At 44.4% G+C, this 22,186-nt stretch overlaps 1 protein-coding gene across 1 annotated transcript in view; it reads right to left on the bottom strand.

The window, feature by feature from the left end:
- Positions 1-3,831: 3,831 nt before the first annotated feature.
- LOC117558152 (glutathione hydrolase 1 proenzyme-like) overlaps positions 3,832-22,186 on the bottom strand; it is a 34,868-nt gene continuing 16,513 nt past the window's right edge. Inside the window, exons 3-14 of the mRNA XM_034234162.1 lie at positions 19,922-20,114; positions 19,171-19,301; positions 18,950-19,039; positions 17,389-17,581; positions 17,131-17,291; positions 16,523-16,672; positions 6,685-6,821; positions 5,725-5,912; positions 5,494-5,621; positions 4,949-5,061; positions 4,738-4,851; positions 3,832-4,089 (exon numbers count right to left, since the gene is read on the bottom strand). Of these exons, the coding sequence (XP_034090053.1) occupies positions 3,943-4,089; positions 4,738-4,851; positions 4,949-5,061; positions 5,494-5,621; positions 5,725-5,912; positions 6,685-6,821; positions 16,523-16,672; positions 17,131-17,291; positions 17,389-17,581; positions 18,950-19,039; positions 19,171-19,301; positions 19,922-20,076 (1,707 nt within the window). The 5' untranslated portion in view covers positions 20,077-20,114 and the 3' untranslated portion in view covers positions 3,832-3,942. The remainder of the gene's footprint in view (positions 4,090-4,737; positions 4,852-4,948; positions 5,062-5,493; positions 5,622-5,724; positions 5,913-6,684; positions 6,822-16,522; positions 16,673-17,130; positions 17,292-17,388; positions 17,582-18,949; positions 19,040-19,170; positions 19,302-19,921; positions 20,115-22,186) is intronic.

Genomic DNA, 22,186 nt, shown 5'->3' with positions numbered 1-22,186 from the left:
GTCGTTTTCCCAATGTCCAAATTTGCCACACAAAAAGCAACTTCCCTGCTAAAATGTAACAATCATTAATATCCTCCACTTTCCAGTATCGCTTTCCGGGACACCCCCACACACAATATTATGTCTGTTTTGATCTGCTCTGTGTGTATTTACGGTATTTACATGAACACAGAGCGGATCAAAGCAGATACATATACACCGTTTTTTAGGGAGAACACTGCGGTCCCACAGACAATATTGTAATATATCTTTAACAATCAACACCTTAAATGGGTAAAGATGGTCACTTAACGTAGCCTACTACCGTACAACCTGCCTCAGCGCCCCTAAAAGTCGGCACAAGAGTAGACATGCAGAGCCGGACCGACGCAGTAAAGTTCTACACCGCCTGACAGCAGACATGAAACAATAATTTAAAACAAGACGTACCGCAAATATGCCGCAAGCTCATCCATCGGCTATGACTCCCCCCTCCCCACTGAGCACGACGCTGAAGTTGGCTTCCGATTCAGAGCTTCCGATTCGGCAGTTAAGGGTAAAGGGTACATTTAATTTACAGCGCTGAGCGAACAATCCTCCGTGTTTGAACCTCTTAAATCGCTGCATAGCCTATTTATTTGGACTGGATTATCCCAGAGAGTCTAAAAATTCTTTATAACACAGTTTGAGATTTGTGAAACCTTAATTATATTTGTGAAAATGAAAAAAAGGGAGATTTCAGTGCTTTTTTCACATCTTGACCACATAAGACCAGGTCCTGATCTAAAACCACTATACCTAGACTCAAATCTGGACTGGATTATCCCATTGTGTGTCTTTAACATAATGGAATAGTTTTAAGTACACATGATTTTAATTTTGCATGTGAATCCAAAAGCCTTTTTTTCAGTGCAGGCCATTGCACTCTGGGCCATGGGACATTACTGTAAGTCAATAGGACTGTTTGTCCCTGAGGTTTTATAGTCTTTTCTTTTTAAAATGGGTTATGCCTGTTGTTACGTCCCCCTCTAGGTGTAGAGGAAAACAACATACACCAGTATGGAATTGGTATAATAAGTATTTATTTATATATAAAAGTGGTAACAAAATAATAAAGGCATGCAGCCTGGCACAAACAAAAGGCCAACATACCGGTTGAAAACAACCAACAGAAAGAGAACTCCAAAAGAGAGTCTAAGATGATACAAAGTATTGAATAGTACACAAAAAGGGAAACAAAAAACTCACTTTTAACGTGGTATTAATAACTGAAAAGGTTGTAGGAAACACAGCTGCTACTAATCGACAAGCGCTAACAGTAGTGATGGCGAGATGAAGCCTTATGAAGCTTTGAAGCTTTCCAGCCAATTGGTTCGCAAAAGGGTTCATCTCATGAGGCTTCATCATGGGCTTCATTTGAACACAAACCCCCTGTTGGTCAAAGTGTGTAAAACAGGCAGATTGGACATCTCAACAGTGTGCTCTATCTCATACCGAGTTCCCAATGAGTAAAGCCTTAGAATACATCTAAACAACGAACATTAAATCATATTTTCATGTTAACAATATTGTTTTTATTCCAGTTGAATGATTGTGATTGAAAAGCCTAAGGAGGCTGGTAAATATTACAAATAGGGATTTGTATTCCTTAATAATATTCATAAACGTAACCATGTTGTAGCCTGATAAAGGCTAAACCATATCAAAGAATACATTTATTAACTACATTATCTCATTTATCTGTAGCTTTTATAAACAACAAAAAAGACGTATTGACGAGTCGTTGAACCAGAGACCCTGCGATCGTGAGTCAACTGCTTTCCAGCTGAGCCACAGCACACACGCTGAATCTCCCTGAAAATACTGTAACATATTTATTCCTGTATTTATTCATTCATGTTTTTTTCCCTACATTTATTTATGCTTGTATCTATTTATACTTATGACATGTTCCGACCTCTATATAGGTGAGGGTCTGAGCTCTCTTGATTCCATCGTGTCACCGGGCCCGGGTACAGGACGGGGAAATAGGGTTCTTATTATACATCCATTGGTATTATGAGCGTTGTGGTTCAACGGTTCAACCGATCTGAATCGCTTCCTGAAGCAGTCACGTGGTATCGACAGGCAGCGAGGCTTCGTTTGTCAACGATGACGTCACTGGCCCAAAACGATACAAGCCTCGGTACAAGCTTCACAAAAAGCTTCGGGGATTACTCGACACACGCTCCGAAGCCTCGGCGCAATACGTAACATCACTAGCTAACAGCTAAGCAATTACACTACAATATCTCTCTAAACACAGAAGCACTAGTTTAACACGCTGTTAAACAGTGTAGCTCTAACACAGAAGGCACTAATTCGTCAAGCAATCGAGTAAACACAACAAGAGGGTAGAGGCGTCTGTTCCACATCACAGAGCCTCCCGAATGATCACAGTCCACGGCCTTTGTAATCCTCGCCCGGAAGGTGTGCTGGGATTGGAGAACGTTGGTCCAATCACCTCTTCGGAGGCGAGGGCGGGACAGCCAATGAACACAGACAGAGTTAATAGGACCGGGGAGGCGGCGGCCGTAACCCTTGTCCTCCCTTCGTCACCTATGAACCATCCTGGTGAAATATGTTAACGTTTTAAAAGATGATTATTTGAGGTTTTTCCTTTTGTTTTGGTTTATTCTGTTTGCTTTAGTTTAATTTTTAGCAATAACCATTGACGTCACAAATCATATCTTTAAAGGAAAACAAAATGAACAGCTCAACACTGCTAATGATTTACAAAGTGCTTCATAAACAGTGTGGAGAATTGAAGATTATATTCATCTTAATGTCACCCATATATAAGAGGTGTGTTGCATCATGTTATCACTAATATAGGTGTGGTTTTATACATTACTGTGTGAAATAAGGAGCAGGTTTGCAGGACAAGAGACTAGGAATGATGGGGGAGGGGAGCAGAGCATGGATGTATAATAAGAACTGGATACAGCGTGGGAGGCGGGGCCTCATTCATTCCTATGAGAGTTGCTCAATGGCGCATGATGACAAAATGGCCCAAATTTTGAGAGAGCGAAACGTCACAGATTACCCGGCATGCCTGAGAAGTACCCGTATGTGCACTCAGAGCATGCGCAACTTTAACCACGTCGCCCAAAAGGCTCGTTCACATTAAGCACGTGAATTTGCGTACACGTAACAGCACTGCGCGTTCATGACAGCATGGTACTGGATTTATATTAACGAGGCGGCAGTTAGCAGCTAGCTAGTAAATTATGCTAAATTACACATCAATCGTTATGTACTTTTATATTACGCTGACATCAGGATCTAGTGATATCCAAGCAACAGAGCTTCATTTAGCATGATACTTGTGTGGGTTGTACATGAAACCACTTGGTAATATATAAAAATGTATATGTTGAACTTGAAGCCTGTTATGATCAATTGTGAGTTAAAACTTTATCTAAAAAGTAAAGCTGATGATGGATTACTGTGGTGGAGTTAAAATAACAATAGCCTATTTCTTTTTGAAATGTGATGGAGTAAAAGGATAGTAACTGTGATTATTCATGTTAAGTAGCCCACAAGTAACTAAAACAATTGCAAGTGCAATAAGAAGCTACAGGAACGTTAATCTACGTCGGTAATATTAACTTTATTTAATACAACATTTACGGTACAAGATTTACAAATTGTCTCAGGTCTCCCTTGAAAAAGAGATCATTGATCTCAATGGGATTTTACCTGGATAAATAAAGGTTTTGAATTGAATTGAAATCATACAGTCACTGTGCTGTTATCTGAGTTGTGTCATGATGAAGCATGTTCTATGTTAATGAAATAACAATTGGTGTCTCTGTTGTTTCCTTGTTCTTTATTAAGTCTCTAATCTCTCAGCTCGTAGAACTGGTGTCAAAGTTCATGCCGCTACAGGCTCCGTGCATAATCAGTGGTGACTTTATGACCTCAGTACCCGGCGGCGTACGCCCACTTGCGAGAATCTGACTGAGCGTGGAGTCCGTCTTCATAGCGAACCACCGCCTGCACCACAGCTATTGTCGATTTCAGGTACTTTATCTTGTGGTTCTTCAATGCCAAACCTTCCAGGACGTTCTGCAAACAGGAGCAAATATGAAAGAAAACTGAATAAATGTGGCACGATGTTCAAGTTAGATCTTTTTAGTGCACAGCAGGGATAAAAAATGCCAAGTCTGTTCAGAGTGTTGGTTTTAAAACGTTTTGGTAAATTGGGAATGATGCCCATTTTAAGAAATCATGTTGAGTAACGTCTGTGAAAATAAATCTTCAATTAAGCCAGTAATCAAAGAAAACACTGAAGTGTGATGTGCTGCCCGACACACAATTGATAAGATTTCGAAATAATGCGTATGTGGTAGCAACAGAAGCTACATATTTTACATCCCAGTAAAAACATCAAATAAAGGGTTAGTTTTCTAGTTGATATCTTTCCATTAATTACCCTTAATGGTACATTTAAAATACATTACATTGAGATGAGCAAGTTTTACAGCAACCATACACGGTATATAGGAGGATTTGCCTATTTTTAGACAGACCACAAATAGCCCGTTACCACCACAAATTGCTGAAATATTTTTCTCCATTCTTCACACCCCTGAAGGTAGAAATAATGAATTATTGGGTAAGAAGTTAGAAGGGCTTTATGTTAGCTGGGCTTTTGTGTGAGGGATTGTCTACCCACACACTCACATACGTCAGTGTTGTTTTTGTGACACTCACTTTGTCAAAGTCTGGTTCTGCTTCAGTGGCGTTGGGATCCAGCTGGTTGTGGAGCCTCGGCCCCGACACAGCTTTTTTCAGATCATAGTCAAAGAACAGTGCATTTAGAATCACCTTCAAAACAACAAAGATTTTAGACAATTATAACCCAACAGAGTAATTAAATAGTTGAATTAATGCAACTCTTTGATTTAACTTCTTGCAATTTTACCTGAGCGATAGAAGTTGTGATTTTCGTTCCTCCTGAGCCTCCAACCACCATCTTAACTTTGTTGTTTTTGTCAAAGAGGATAGCCGGACACATGGAAGACATTGGCCTTTTTCCTTTAAACAGAAATGACATTATATACAAGTTTAAGTATTTTATTGGTTTATGTTAAACATTATTAAAATAATGTGTATGTAACTACATAAAATATCTATTTAAAAACAAGTTGTATGTTGGATATTAATATATTTTTTTCATCTATTCCACATTGTATTCCAGATTAATAAGCTTGAAATCCTTAAAGATATACTTGAATTGAATATAGTAAAATAATAAAAGATAAGACCTTCCAGAGAGGGGTGGAGACATTTGATCCACATTTTCTTTGTATTAATCCAAAGACAAACATTATTTAAAAACATAATGCACAGTGTCGAAGGACAGATCGATCTCTAACTGTCCAACAGCCAGTCTATGTATATTAAAACTCCACTGGTTTAAGAGCACTTGTGTGCATTTCTGTGTGAGTGTGTGTGTTTTATTCTGACCTGGTCTGATGAAGTTGTTGGGTGAAGGAGGCACTCCGAAGAAGTTTGTGATGAGCGGAGAGCTGAAGTCGTCCATCTCATTGTTGAGAAATATCCCTGTTGATCTTGACATTACCTTGGAGCCCAAACTGCATGAAAACATTAACTATTAAAGGACCAAGGGAGGGAACATGACACATAAACCAACATTGATAGACAAGAGATTTGTAAAGGTCAGTTAGGAGGTCATACGATAGGTTGATGGTGCTGGTGGCGGCCACAGCGCTTCCATCTTCTGCGATCACCGAGAGGTGAGCGGTCCCGTGGTCATCAGGAATGTAAAACTCTGGCTCGTAATAGTTCATGTGGTGTGTGGTGTCATCTGTGATCTTCTCACGGAGGTCATAGGCATAAGAACTTGAAGTCATATTCTTGATGAGCTTTGGAAGAGAAAGAGGGACACGAAAATAATTCATAGGCCAAAAGTATTACTTAGTGTGTTTTTTTTGCAGTAAGTACTGATTTATGTGCTGGATAGTTGACCATTGTTCCTGCTTATCCATGGCAGGAAAAGTCTGGTCACTCATGTGCATGGGATTAAGTAGCAGAGATTCAGACTTTTCAAAGAGGAATTGCTCTTCATATACTAGTCGGTAGAGGTTTAACTTTGATTAGTATTTAATATAACAGGAGAAAACACTATCCTAAATAATAATTACCAAAGTATTCTTAAATTATAATAAAATGCCTCTATAATAATAATAACAACAATTGCCTTTTAAATAATAACCACACACCTCTTTAATTTAAGTGAAATATGCATGAGAGCAAAAACAAAATAAAGCTTGTGGCATTAGGTGATCATTAGGCAAGCATAAACTCATGAACATACATACAAATCTGCCATGGTTCCTTGGAGAAAAGTGTCATTTAAATGTCACTATACTGTACTTTTCAGAAATCCCAGCAAATCAAAGACAGCAAAGAGGTCTCAACAGGGCTTAAAGACAAGAGTTCCTGGCTGACAATATCTTCTGAAATTAAGTCTTCATTAAGTAGAGGATCACACTAACCTTGGTGTGCAATTGCCCACCTAAGCTCTGAAGCAAGGGTGTCATCACAACCCGATTAGCCAAGAGGGGAAATACACTAAATTACCACAGAACCTAAAACCAACCCTTTAACTGTTTTAAGCAGACACCAAGACCTTACATCTGTGATGTTGAGAAACTTTGGATCCCCAAGTGAGGTCCTCTTTGCATACGCAAAACGAAAAGCCTCCACGATGCGATGGTAGGTTAGGATCTTCTTCTCTGTGCTTGACACGCTTTCTGCGGTGAAGTTGTACCCTGTAGAAAATACAACAATCATCAGTCACACGTTTACTTCACAGCTTCACTCATCTGTCTCCATTCAGATGCTGTTCAGGTATAGGAGAGAGGAGACAGCTATAATGCATTTGACCCAGCCGTTTCTGTTCCTGTGTTTTTATTTAGTCTAAAAGCCGCTGTGACCAGACTATGGGTATTACCCTGAGCTGACAGCCGCAGGGGGAACAGGAGGAGAGACTGAGGGAAGAGAGAGTTTTAGTTTGATGGGTTTCAGCTGTCAGACAGAAGCAGGAGTCACAGTATGAAAGTTTTGGAAAGGCACTGAAATGTGTCCGTGGAGCTTCCACCACTGGACTGTGTCCAATTAGAGGTAAATTGGTAAGATTAGTGTTAGCATGTGAGGCAGGGGGCCGCCGTGTGTGTGTGGCCGGTCAGAGGAAAGTAAAGGTTCAGAGATTAATTACTTTAGACGGAAGTTTCTTATCTTATCCTGGAAGGCAGACACTGATCACATATCAAAGTGTTAATATGGCAATTTGCAGGTTCATAGTCGGTTATTAGATAGATTTTTTCATCCACAAAATCCAACATTTTAATTTAAAGAAAAACATATGATTACCTTTTGACAGACAAGCTGTTTCATATTGTTTCTAATCGTAATGCTAGGCTGTGTTAGCAGACAATCATACTTAGCATAAAGCTACATTAGTGGTATCAATCTTGTCTTGAGCGCATTCAAAAAATGTTACCATTTCTTCTTTGATGTGATTTTCTTGAATTTGTATTTTAGCCAACACAACCACAGCATTACAGGTTGTCTTAATGACATTGAGCACAACTTTTAAGTTCAAAATTGCCCTTGCAGCAGAGTAAATCACCATAATGAATTGCGCCCTAATGACCGCCCTGCATGAATGTCTGTAGGCCTACTAAATGTAATGGCAAGCCATCCAATAACTTTTAATATTTTGCCCAGAAGCACATATTTCAATATGGCTGGTGCTGCTGGATGAAAGGCTGGGGTCAGTAAAGCCATTAAAGGAAAGGTTCAATATGTTCCAAGTCTGTCCTCAAAGAATGGTCAGATTCCTAAATGAGGTTGTCATGTTATACAGTAGTTCATACTGGTTATACTGGTCTTCAAAAGATAATTTTCAATGTGATTTTTAAAAGGGATGAGGGACAAAATCCACTATACTCTGTGCAAACTTTATTCCACAGTGTATATATGCTTTCTAACACACTTTCATTACAAGCATCCCTCATTGAAAAAGCATTTAAAAAAGACATTTTAATGACCAGTATGAATTTTAAGAAATGGCAACATTTGCTTCAATGCTCAAATCGGTATCTGGCTGTCGTTTTAGGCTGGGAAAATATGTGTGAGCCATGAATTTATGTATGACGGGAAGAATTATGGTTGCGGTAAAAACATACAAACATTGACAGTTTGACAGGAGTTTTTGCAGCATGATAACAGTTTCACACATCTTCTGCCTGATTTAATATGAGAAATAAAGAGTGTTTCAGTGCTACATCTCATAATTCATGACATATTATATAGTAGTGCATGCTAGATACCCAGTTAGCTAATTTAAAGTCAACACTTTATTTAGTAGATGTACTGTGCAGAAGAGACACATGCCCTCAGTGGTGTCTGGGAGAGTGAATGGTAAAGTGAAGGCATCTCACATTACAACACGTTCTCACATGTGTCACCCGTCACATGTTGACATTTATCGCAGACCCCCCACACCATGGCAAATATGAGGCGATTAAGGCCCTTCTCCTTAAGACATTTAGCTTATCTGCTAAGTTGTCCGGACGGCGCTGGCCAACACGCCTGTAACGGAGCCCCGTGCCTTGGCTGAGGAAGCGGATCGTTTTTTCCTGGCTACACAACAGTAAGTATCATTAGGCCACCAGGGTGGGTAGAGGGGGTCAGGAGGAAGGGACTGAGCTGACCGCCCAGGAGCACAACAGAGGACCAGGAAGGGATCTCGGGCGGACGGCCCGGGGGCAAGGCAGAGTTCAAGGAGGGGTTCTCGGGCAGACGGCCCGGGGGCAAGGCAGAGTTCAAGGAGGGGTTCTCGGGCAGACGGCCCGGGGGCAAGGCAGAGTTCAAGGAGGGGGATTCGGGCGGACGGCCCGGGGGCAAGGCAGAGTCTAAGGTGGGGGACTCGGGTGGCCGAGCATGAGGGCGAAGGCAGCGGCAGGAAGAGTCAGGGGGCCGGGCTCGAGGACGAGGGCAGCGGCAGGAAGAGTCAGGGGGCCGGGATCGCGGGCGAAGACCACGGCTCACAGAGGGCCGGGATCGAGGGCGAAGACCACGGCTCTCAGGGGGCCGTGCTCGAGGGCGAAGACCACGGCTCACAGAGGGCCGGGATCGAGGGCGAAGACCGCGGCTCTCAGGGATCCGGGCTCGAGGGCGAAGACCAGAGAGCTCCGGAGGCCGGGCAGGAAGGCGCTGACGGGACAGTGCCGGAGACCGGGCAGGACCCGGTGTCGGAGCTGGTGGGACAGGCCTCTGCAGGATCCCCCACGGAAGAGGACCAGGACACGGGATTGGCAGGACCCCCGGCAGGAGAGCAGTCGGCGGGGCCTCCAACGTCACAGGACATAGGATTGGCAGGACCCCCGGCAGGAGAGTAGACGGCGGGACCTCCAACGAGACAGGAAAAAGGGTTGGCAGGACCCCCGGCAGGAGAGTAGTCGGCAGGGCCTCCTACAGCACAGGACAAAGGGTTGGCAGGACCCCCGGCAGGAGAGTAGTCGGCGTGGCCTCCAACAGCACAGGCCAAAGGGTTGGCAGGACCCCCGGCAGGAGAGTAGTCGGTGGGACCTTCAACGAGACAGGACAAGGAGCTGGCAGGACCCCCGGCAGGAGAGTAGACGGCGGGACCTCCAAGGGGACAGGACAAAGGGTTGGCAGGACCCCCGGCAGGAGAGTAGTCGGCGGGGCCTCCAACGGCACAGGACAAAGGGTTGGCAGGACCCCCGGCAGGAGAATAGTCGGCGGGACCTCCAACGAGACAGGACAAGGAGCTGGCAGGACCCCCGGCAGGAGAGTAGACGGCGGGACCTCCAAGGGGACAGGACAAAGGGTTGGCAGGACCCCCGGCAGGAGAGTAGTCGGCGGGACCTCCAACGAGACAGGACAAGGAGCTGGCAGGACCCCCGGCAGGAGAGTAGACGGCGGGACCTCCAACGCGACAGACATACGATTGGTAGGACCCTCGGCAGAGGAGTAGTCGACGGGGCCTCCAACGGGACAGGACATGGAGTTGGCAGGACCCCCAGTGGAACCTCCAACGGACCAGGACATTGGGTAGGGACTTGAGACGTGACTCGAGAGGGGACTCGAGAGGAGACTCGAGAGGAGACTCGAGAGGGGAACCAAGGGGGAACTCGAGAGGGGAACTAGAGAGGGGACTCGAGAGGGGACTAGAGGAGAGACTAGAGGAGGGACTAGAGGAGGGACTAGAGGAGGGACTAGAGAAGGGAACTCGAGAGGGGACTCGCGAGGGGAACTAGAGGAGGGACTAGAGAGGGGACTAAAGGAGGGACTAGAGAGGGGACTAAAGGAGGGACTAGAGGAGGGACTAAAGGAGGGACTAAAGGAGGGAACTCGAGAGGGAACTCGAGAGGGGACTCGGGTAGGAACTTGAGAGGGGACTCGAGAAGGGACTCGAGAGGGGACCTGAGAGGGAACTGGAGAGGGAACTGGAGAGGAGACTTGAGAGGGGACTCGAGAAGGGACTTGAGAGGAGACTGGAGAGGGGACTCGAGAGGGAACTGGAGAAGGAACTGGAGAGGGGACTCGAGAAGGGACTCGAGAGGGGACTCGAGAGGGGACCCGAGAGGGGACTCGAGAGGGGACTTGGGTAGGAACTGGAGAGGGGACTCGGGTAAGAACTGGAGAGGGGACTCGGGTAGGAACTGGAGAGGGGACTCGGGTAGGAACTTGAGAGGGGACTCGGGTCGGAACTGGAGAGGGGACTCGGGTAGGAACTGGAGAGGGGACTCGGGTAGGAACTTGAGAGGGGACTTGAGAGGGAACTTGTGTCGGTCGGTAAGCCGACAGGACACGGGGAGCTGGCGTCGTCTGGGGAGCCAGCAGGAGACGAGGTGCTGGAGTCGGCCGGTACGCCGACAAGACTCGGGGAGCTGGTGTCGGCTGGGGAGCCAGCAGGAGACGAGGTGCTGGAGTCGGCCGGTACGCCGACAAGACTCGGGGAGCTGGTGTTGGCTAGAGAGCCAACAGGAGACGAGGTGCTGGAGTCGGGACCATGACTGTATGGGCCAGCTCTGGTGCAGGGACCACGGTTGTAAGATCCAGTTCTGGAGCCGGAAACATAGCTGTAAGGTCCAGAGCTGAAGCCTGGATCATGGCTGTGTGGGCCGGTTTTGGAGCCGGAAACATGGCTGCTGGGGCCGGCACTGGAGCCGGAACCATGGCTGCTGGGCAAGGAACCGGAACACGGATCCATGGCTGTGTGGGGTGGTACTGGAGCACGGTACCATGGCTATGTAGGATGGTACTGGAGCACGGAACCATGGTTGCTGGGTCCGGCACTGGAGCCGGAACTGGCGCTGGAACCCTGGCCTTTCGTCCTTTAGGAGTCTTTTGGAGGCTTCGTGGACCTCCAAACGCCAGACCAGACCCCAGGAAAGGGTCAGAACATGAAGCCTGGTACTCAGGGCTACGTGAGAAAACCCTAAGCCACTCGGGCAACAAGCTCCAGAGCCAGGGCTTGCGAGCAACCTCCTGACGTGCCTCCTTCAACGCAGCCTCTCTACCCCGTCTAGATGAGGCGCCTTTCCATGTATAAAAAATGTACTCCAGAGAGTATCCAAGACTTTCCGCCTGTCGCATCAAAAGGGCTGAGTCTGCTGGGTCCATAATGTGGTCGGTTCGTACTGTCACGGTGTGTGAAGCAGGTAGGACCCAAATGCAGATTAAAGTGCAAATTCCTTTATTTCAAGGCTAGGTGAACAACAAAGACAGAACAGAACACTCATCGACGAACTAGTCATGACAAAAGACGAACCGACAAAGACAGACAGAAAAACCAGAACTTAAATACACACAAGACTAATCACACAAACAAGACACAGGTGAGGAGGGAGGAGAAAACACAGGGGCCACAGGTGAACACAATCGGGTAATCAGACACACCAGGGAAACTAACGACAGGGAACCACAGACAAATCCAAACAAGACACAACGCAGACAAAAACAGGCAAGACAGGAGGTGAAGACCTTTCAAAATAAAACATGAAACAAGACAAGACAAAACACCATAAAGACAGATCGTGACACATGGACTCTTAGTGGACGTTAAGAATAGGCGTTTTTTTGATGCCTTAACGTTTTCTTCCCTCGTGTGCACACTTGGCAGCGCAGCGTAAGGACTCGCTGTCGGGCTCGCTGTCGTGCTCGCTGTCGGGCTCGCTGTCGGGGGCAGACACGTTTCTCAGACTGTTGGCCGAGTTTCCAGACCTGTCGCTGCCCACCTTCTCTGCGCTTACCACTAAGCATGGCGTGGAGCACCACGTCACTACCGAGGGGCCTCCTGTCTACGCCAGGGCCCGGCGGTTGAACCCTTCTAAGCTGGCTGTAGCGAGGGCGGAGTTCGCAACCATGGAGTGCCTGGGCATTGCCCGCCGCTCCGACAGTCCTTGGGCTTCCCCCCTGCACGTCGTCCCCAAACCGAACGGCGGGTTCCGCCCGTGCGGGGATTACCGCCGACTCAACGACGCCACTACGCCTGACCGCCAGGGTGGGAATTTCACGACGGCCACGACGGCCATGGCCGTGATGCCCTGTGAAAAAAAATACAATTCACGGCCAAAGTGGCCTTGGTGCCCCTGTCAAAAGTTCCAGTGTAAACAACGCTAGTAAAGTCATACTAGTGCGCGCAGTAGGATAGTCCCGTGCCTGTGGATCAGAGCGATTGCTCTGCTGTGATTGTTCCGTCAGACATGCCGTGTAAACAATGCTAGTAAAGTCATATTAGTGCGCGCAGTAGGATAGTCCCGTGCCTGTGGATCAGAGCGATTGCTCTGCTGTGATTGTTCCGTCAGAAATGCCTGTAGGGGCCCGACAGCCTGCTCCTCAGCCGTGGGAGCAAGACAAGCATAGGTAAGCAAGCGGACCAAGCTGTTTTGATATGATTTAACTGAAGTATGTGGTAGTATTTGAAAGGACTTAACATTTACGTGTTTATAGAAAGTACTATTGATAGGTAATTACCATTGTATTAGCCTATTTAAAGTCGACTCGTTACATTTTGTCATGAAAACTAGCGATAGCTAGCTAGTTTGGATAGCGCTAACGTCTTCCCTTCAAGGGGTCTACATCTAGTGTTGCTTCTACAAGCTAGCAGATAGCTGTCACCTTTGAATCTAGTATTTTTCTTGCTAAGCGGTTTTGATATAATACATGACTGACTTATGTGGTTTATGGCTGAACTTAACGTATACGTTTAGGAAACACTATTGCTATTCAGCCATTTGTAAAACGACTGGTGTTGACGTTAGTGCTACACTTTTCAGTCATGTTGATTGACCAGCGTAATTTAACCAAACGGCCTTTGTGCCCTGTCATATGGCCTTTGTGCCCTTGAAAAAAATGTGAACGGGAAGGCCAAATGGCCTTGCCCCTAAAATGACGAAATTCCAAGCCTGCTGACCGCTATCCGGTGCCGCACATTCAGGACTTTTCGGCGCATCTGGCCGGTGCGGATGCCTTTTGGACTCAAGAATGCCGCTCAGACGTTCCAGCTTCAGTGCAGGAGCACCTGTCCCACCTCCGAGCCCTTTTTATGCAGCTCAACGAACACGGATTAATCATCAACCCACGCAAAGTGCCAATTCGGGGTGTCTGACATTGATTTCCTGGGGCACCACGTCACCAAGGGCGGTGCGGCACCTCTGTCAGCGAAGGTGGAGGCTGTTGCGGCTTTTCCTCGCCCGCTCACAGCCCGGTCGCGCCGTGAGTTTCTGGAGATGGTGACCTTCTACCACCGTTTCATCGCCCGGGCCGCACACATCATGCGGCCGCTTTATGAAGCGTTGAAAGGCAAGACCCCTGTCCAGGCGATCGACTGGACAGCAGAGGCGGACGCCGCTTTTGCTGAGGTCAGAACCATGTTCAGGCGGCTTTGCTAGCACACCCATCGTCTGCGGCTCCCATCTCCATCACAACGGACGCGTCGGACTACGCGGTCGGCGCGGTGCACGAGCAGTGGGTGGAGGGCGCTTGGCAGCCGCTCGCCTTTTTCAGCCGCCAGCTGACGACCAGAGAACGCAGATACAGCGCCTTTTAGGGCTGCACGATATTGAAAAAAAACTGACATTGCGGTTTTTTGTTCCCCTGCGATATATATTGCGGTTTTTTTAACCTGTTAAGCCCCAAGGTCACGGCGGGTACTTTACTTTTTTTTTCACGACACTGTGTCTCTGGGGATCTTAATATTTAAGAACCTATTAATGTGTTATACCAGATTAACGGAAATAATCTCAGCTAACTGACGATATAAACAATTTTTACCAAAACAAAACACAAGTCTCATAAGAAGCATCTAAAAAATTACATTACATTACTGAAAAAAGTTTGAGAAGCACTGCTCTAAAGTACCGCAGTCTCTTCTCCTAAGTCCTTTTGAATTCTTCTATCCACTATCCCTTAACCCCGTGACGTTTCAATCAGAGGTCAAGGAATAGGAGATAGGGTTAGAATTTAGGAGCTGATTTTTAAACTATCCGAACGCAACCATAGACTTCACAGCGGGCGGAACTTGTCATAAAGTCCGCCAAAATAAAGCCCGCCCATTTAGAGGGAAGATATGATTGGTCAATTGTACTGTCATTTGACATTACTCTCTCGTTGAGTTACTATAGCTGGCCCTCTGTGAATGTAGAGAGGGACCAAGCTCTCCCGTCTTCACAGTAACTCACAGAGACGGCATTTAACCCTTCACATTCCAACAGAAACTGAACAGGCAGATTCGAAGGATTTATTTATTTGGAAATGTTATTTTAAATACAATTAAATCAAGTTATTTTGGTAAAACTAATGAAAAATGTAACTACAAAAATATATTAAAAAAAATATTTTTTTTTTTTTTAATGTTTTCAAATATTATTTTTTAGAATATCTTAGGCCCACACGCCACTGGTGTAACTATACCAATATACCGATTGGATCAAATATAAAAGTCAGCCGAATTAGTATTGATACTGCAAGGAGACTTAATATTGTTAAGAGACATTTTGTTTGATTGCTGATTTATGATCCACGTCACATATTCAGTTTCGGCGGCAGTTATTCATGTTTGTCTAGAAGTCTCCTCACCAGGGCTCTATAAATAGCGAACTACGGCAGATATGTAATAGCCTATTTAATGCAGCCGAACCGTGTATTACAATGCTGTTATGTGATGACCTTCAAAGAGAAAAGCAAGCAAACTCGGAATAAAATATTATTTTATTTAAAAAAAATGTTTTCGGATTTCACATCAACAGGAAGTCTGGTTAACTAAAATGTCCGTGCGGAACATTACCCGAACCCATAGATCCGTTGGTGAATAATGTCAATCACCACATTACACACATCCCTTCACATTTACATTTTAATTTACATTAAAGTATTTCGTGAGGCCTTCTAAAATGTTTTTAAATATAATTAGGGTTGTAGTTGAAGAGTTTGTAAATTATTGCGTTGCCTGGCGATTTAATACATTAATGTAGCCTTTGTTTCTGCTAAAAGAGGTGTCAACCAGCTGGGGCAACAAGAAAATCGGCGAAATCGAGTGTGACTATTAAAAAATGAATAATTATTATATTAATATTGACCAGGGGCGTCGCCTGGACCTGAAAACATTCAGGGCTTAGCCCACAGTGGCAGCGACGCTAAAGTGGATTTTTTTACTGCAACACTCCCCACACGCACACACACAGTACAACCGTGACTGTTACAATTAAGGCTCGATAATCAGCTCACAGCATATAGGCAGGGGGTAAAGTACTATTTTTTTATGAGTGGGGGGCGGACCTCACCTCCTCTAGGGGGGTTCGGGGGCATACTCCCCCGGGAAGATTTTTTTTTAAATATTGAAGTTAAAAGCATCAATCTGGTGCACTTTGAGAGCAACATTAGGAGATCTATGGATACATCTCTCAACACCCAGATGAAACAGAACTGTAAACAGATATACTGGCGCTATCGCCACACACACACAGAGCCGAGCTTGAATGACACAAGCACACGTTTATTTCCATGCAACTCTGTGATTGGTCTGGTGTCATGCCTCTGTTGCATTCACTAAACACGGGAAATTACAGTCCTGCCGTCCTCTCTTGTGTCATGATGAGGTTCACGTAAAGCACGGTTAATGTATTATATTATTGAGGGAGAATTGTCCGGGGCTACAGAAAAAACATTCGGGGCTAAAGCCCCGGATGCCCAGGCGAGGCGACGCCACTGATATTGACAATAACAACCGACCGTCGGGGAGCGTTCTCATGTCGTCTATTATCAACGCTATGGGAGGTCTATGAAGGTCTATGGGACGCCCTGCCCGTTGAAAACTGACTCTCAAGGGGTACCCTGTGCGTAATACAGTGACGGGGAGGGGCCTTGACCGACCTTCAACATGTGACGGGTTGGGAGTGAGAACGTGTTGCACATTAAGGCACTCCCACTCAAGGCTTACCTTTCAAGATGTTTAATATCAGTGAGAGCACAGGGCCGCTAGCGGGGACATTGGGAACAGCCATGTTGTACTCCCCCAGATCCACTCTTAAAGGGTTCTCGTCCAAGACCGGCGCATAATCCTTCAGATCCTCCATTGTGATGATGCCGCCTAAACACGGATTGACACACACTGTGAATGCACACTAAGACACGGCTGGAAAAACAAATCATCCTTAAATGGAAATGAGCTGTGCCAAGAGAGGTGCATGTTAGCATATTTTATTATATCTCCTGAAGCCTTTTAAGCAAATTAATTTCAGTGATAAGAAACTTGGCAAGTAAGGATGATAACCATCATGTCCTTGTGTGTGAGATTACTTTGCTCTGTGGGTAGGGAGGAATGATATAATCTGCAGAAATAACTTTTTTGATTGTAAAAATAAATAAAAAAACGATTTAAACTGTTTTACTATGTAGGACAAAAGTGGAAACTTGCTACTGCTATCATGCATTTTATTCTAACAATGACATCAGCATGTCTAAACCAATAGATTCATTATATTTATATATTCTATGCTCATCGTGTTTCAACAATATCCCAAAATAAATAAAAAATAAGAATACTACCTGCTGCCTGAATATCATCCACAAGGCTCTGGGCCAGTGGTCCATGGTAGAAAGCATTAGGACCCTCCTCTGCTATTTTCCTGTACGTTTCTCCAAGCTTGGTAAATTTGATGGTGTCATTCTCTTTCAGGATGTCACCATTTCCCCCACAAAACACTTCACTGAAAAGGAGAACAATAAAGATGCAGATTTTAATATGGCATGCTTTAAATTGAGGTTATCATAAAATGATACAAGGCTTCTTCGGTTGCCTCTCACCAAAGAGCTGTGTCAATTCTGATGGTTTCCCTTTTGCTGGACAGAGCAGAGGCTAGTGCCCTGCCCAAAGGAAAACCATTTACTGCAAGAGCAATGCTCGGCTGGAACAAGTCCCTCCAAGGCAGTATGCCGTGTCGTTTGTGCGCCATTTCATAACCTCGAATCTCTCCAGGTACAGCAACAGACAACCCTCCTACCGACCATGGAAATTAAGATTTAGATTATTGCCTCATAAATTATTTGGACTTGGACTAGGGCACTGGTACAAATACTACTGTGGGATTTGACCTGGGAGACCCAAACTGTTGTTGTTTTTCCTGGGCTTAGAGCTCTCAAATATTACACACATTACATTTAGCTGACACTTTTATCCAAAGCAACTTACAATAAGTGCAATAAACACTATACTGTAGTTACAAACTGCTCAGAACAAGGAAAATGTCAAACCATTGCAAGTGCTGATAAATTAGTATAGAATGGGCTAAACCCTTTTAGCCCCTGTCACAATGTCCCGAAATTGACACCCGATGGACACACGATAAAGGAAATGTTCAAATTCGGCTGTGATTGTAGCAACATCGGGCCATTCGTGAGGGCATCTAAGCCATCGTATGACCGCCGGTGGAGTTTCTCAGGCTCCGGCAGCAACTTCGTGAGCGGCAACTTCGTAAGGCACTCGTGAGGGCATCTTGTCAAATCGTGTCATCTTCGTGTTATCATCGGTGCATTCGCCCTCACTCTGATCGGGGCGAATGCCCGATGGCACCGATGATAACAAGATGCCCTCACGATGGCCTTACGAAGGGCAAAATTGACACACGAATTCAACACGAAAATGAACCTTCGCAAGGTCCTTCGGCAATTTTTTGGCATGCCAAAGATTTTTCCACCGCTCACGAAGTTGCTGCCAGAGCCTGAGAAACTCCACCAGCGGTCATACGATGGCTTAAGATGCCCTCACGAATGGCCCGATGTTGCTACGATCAAAGCCGAATTTGAACATTTCCTTTATCGTGTGTCCATCGGGTTGTTTTATTGCACAACAAAATCATGTAAACATATTATGTAAATAACCCAATTTGTGTTCTGTGAAACTAAAAAGGATATAATATATTATTTTGAAGGACAGTTGACAGGAAGTTGTTGTTGTTATTGAAACAACATTACGGAGAAAACGTAATATTTTCTACATATAACGACGGATAAAGTAAAGAACAAAGTCTGAAGATATCAGTACAGTATCATAGTACTGTAACATAATTGTTTTTGGTACTTTCATTGCAGTTGTATGTCTTAAATGTAATGTAAATGTTGCCTTCGTGTGTGGTTCGGGGCCATCTTCGTGCGAAATTCACAATTCCATATTCGTGTGTCCATCGGGTGTACATTTCGGGACAGTGTGACAGGGGCTTTAAGGTCATACAAATGTGATTCTTCCCCTAACTATTTTACATTAGTTTGCAACTGATTTTTTCTTCTTTTAAGAAATTCATTTATATTCATATTAACTGAAACTTCTGCCAGCTCTTTTCTACGTCTGATAGCACCGGTTAAACATTACCCTCCTGGGATAAATCTATACTGTTCCCAAACATGTCCTGCGTTGCATTGCGTGGAGCCGTCTCCCTGGCGTCAATCGTCTCAACCAGTCCTGTACGTCACAAATCAGGAATTACATTTAGGATTAAGATGATGAGCAAATGGTATGAGTTTGCAGCTTCAGTGATTAAGGAAACAGAAGAAGCTTTAGTGGTGGTGAGGTATGTTTTAGTAAAGTTGTACCAGTTGTGGCGTTGTAGATGATTAGGAAGAGTCCTCCTCCGATGCCCATACTGTGAGCGTTCATAAGTCCAACACACAGTAAAGCAGCTATAGAGGCATCTACTGCAGAGCCCCCTTTCATCAGTATGTCTCTGCGGTAAAATTAATTAAAACACAAGAAGGGAAGGGGTGGAGGATTAGTTTTTGCACTAAAGACCTTAAAGAGGACAGTAAAGACTTTAAAGAGGACAGTAAAGACTTTAAAGAGGACATATCTATGCTCCTTTTCAGGCAGACATTTGTATGTTGTGCCTCTACTGCGACATGTTTACATGCTTTAATGTTCAAAAAGTGCTTTATTTTTCTCATACTGCCTGTGCTGCAGCACCACATTTCACCTTCTGTCTGAAATAAACGCTAGCCAATAGAAGTGCGTGTGTTACATAGTGATGTCATGATGTTACTGAAGTAAACAAAGGAGTCCAATGGAGGCATTTAAGGCAAGGGGGGAGTTTGTGGGAGAGAAACTCCCTCTGGAGGGAACTCTGGGATTTTTGCCTTTGCAGACCATTTACATGCACAAAAACACATGACAAAGGGAAAACCCCAAATAGCATTAAGACCCTTTGTTGGAAAAGAATAAAACATGTTCACATGGATTTGCAAGGTGATGTGCAAGCAGTTTTCATGCCTGTGTTTATGCATGTGTGAGTCAGATTACAGAAGAGCAACATGTCTGCCCTTCAGGATGTTCGAGTGTGTGCGCTCTCACCTGCCGACCTCTGAACACGGCCCAGCGTCTGCTGCCACCGCTGCCTTCTGGTATACATGCTCAGCCGGTATCTTCCTTTTCCCCATACCATAGAATGTGGCGACTGACACTAACAGCAGCACGGCCAGGGCCAAACGTACTGTTTTCTTCTTCATCTTTGTAGTGCAGGAACAATAAATGCTTTATGAAATACCTGTCAGGAATCAAACATTTGTATAAATTAAACCTGTAATGTTTGCAAAGGTAGCTGCAGAGAGCTGCATGTTGTTACATCTGAAACAAAGCAAACCAGATTTACACATCACAAAATAAAATAAATATTGTATTATCAACAGAATAAATACATTTGGAAGAAATGTTAAGCCATTTTATAACCCACATGTTTAATCTAAGCCTATTTACTGTTGCCGCTGTAATCCGGACACTTAGACTTGAAAACAGGTTAGTTACCAGTTTGTAGCTCTGCATAATTCATGATGTCTCAGTGCATATCTGTTGTGTGAAACGTATTTACTTCATTACTGTAATTGAATTGTTAGAATGTTGCATACTATAACTGTACAAAAATCCTGCACAATGTACTGTGGTAAACTCACTTTTATGCAACACAGACACTGACCGACCACTATGTCTTTTTTGTTTATCTGAAGGACTGAGAAACAAAGAGGTGGAAGGCTAAGGGTTTTCAATGAGGCACAGGAAGCAGCAGTTACAAACTGGGTTTTGGAAAACAATGCATCACACTTAGAGAGATCCGAAGCATAGTAACTATGTGCTGAGATGCATGTTGCACAATGTTAGTTTTGAACAAAAAACTCATTTGTATTTCTTCATTTACTGTATTTCTGTAAACTCAAGCAATCTTTCTCTGCAGAAACCTCTATGTACAGAGCATAGCCCATAACAGATGAAGTGCTTTAGCGTATGCTCAGCAGCGTGTAGCTGGGTGGTGTTGTGAGTTTTCATAGTATGTTTAATACTTAAAAACGAAAGTTAGTTATAATCAAATATAATCAATTATATTCTTGTATAACCCACAATGAAAATGCTTCATATTTTAGGTTTTCTATAGTTACAGTATAAACAAAACAAAGTGGTTTGTTTAGGTTGAGTTTTCTTCCTCTCCTCTGGCAGCAGTCCAGAGAGAGGGGGGGGGGGGGGGGGCTTCACACTAAGGGGAGAAACATTAAGAGGCCAAAGAGAGTTCATGTCCTTTTTACCTCATATGAAAGGGTGTCTTATCCCATAACAGCTGTGGAACATGTTGGGACATGTTCAGCCTTGTACATTATGCGCATGCGCGGTTTTCAACTGAATTGGGTGTAAGAGGAGGAGTTTGTTTTTTTGGGTTTAGGATCCAGTTTTTTTAGCATAAAGAGACTGGTTTTTTGAGAGAGCGCGAGAGAGGGGGGGTGACCCCTGGTAGACTCTCTCCGGGTAGGCTGTGTGCTTCAGAGCTGGGTTAATAGCTCTCGGTAAGGTCCTTCTAGACGGGGTAAATATCTCTCGAATTTATTGGTTGTTGGCTGAGTGGAATGATTTGATGAGAGAAAGTGTGTGAACCTTTATAAATACCGCGACCTGTGGGGAAAACATCTGGTCCCCCGAATTTTGCGGATAGGAATGTGTTTTTGAAAGGTTAATCCGCCGTCTGTGTCGGAAAAAGTGTTTGAAAATTATAAATACCGCGACCTGTAAGGACCTTCCTTCGAATTTTGCGGACAGGAATGGGTTTTTGAGTGTTAATCCGCCGTCTGTGTCGGAAAAAGTGTATGAAACTGATGTGAATAAATGGGTGAATGAAAAGTTGAATGCGCTTTTTATTGTCACCGGTCTTTTTACGAGGAAATACCTCTAAATTCTATCGGGAGAATTTTAAAATGTCACAACTGAAATGGGCAGTTGAAATTAAAACATTTTGGTAATAAATGTAAGACTGTGAATTAAAGTTTCATTTGAACATGATCACAGCACGGTTTTTTTGTTAGGATGATTATAATGTTGTAAAGAGAGAAGGTAAAAACCCTGTATTAGTTTGGACCTATTTTTCTTCAAATAAACTGAATCCCACCTGTTGGATTGGGATCCTTTAAAAGACACCTGTGCCCTCCTCTCCTGCGTCAAAGGTAAGATTGCACCCTGCCACACACACTTAGGTAGGAGCACACTCCATTTACTGATATCAAAATCCTTCGGGATCGCTTAAACAGATTAAAAAAGAGTTGTCTGAATTGAAACAGCAGTTAATTGAAACCTTGGTTCTTC

Source organism: Gymnodraco acuticeps, unplaced genomic scaffold (assembly GCF_902827175.1).
Source record: "Gymnodraco acuticeps unplaced genomic scaffold, fGymAcu1.1, whole genome shotgun sequence".
NCBI classification, from domain to species: Eukaryota; Metazoa; Chordata; class Actinopteri; order Perciformes; family Bathydraconidae; genus Gymnodraco; species Gymnodraco acuticeps.
This window is presented reverse-complemented; position numbering and strand designations above follow the sequence as displayed.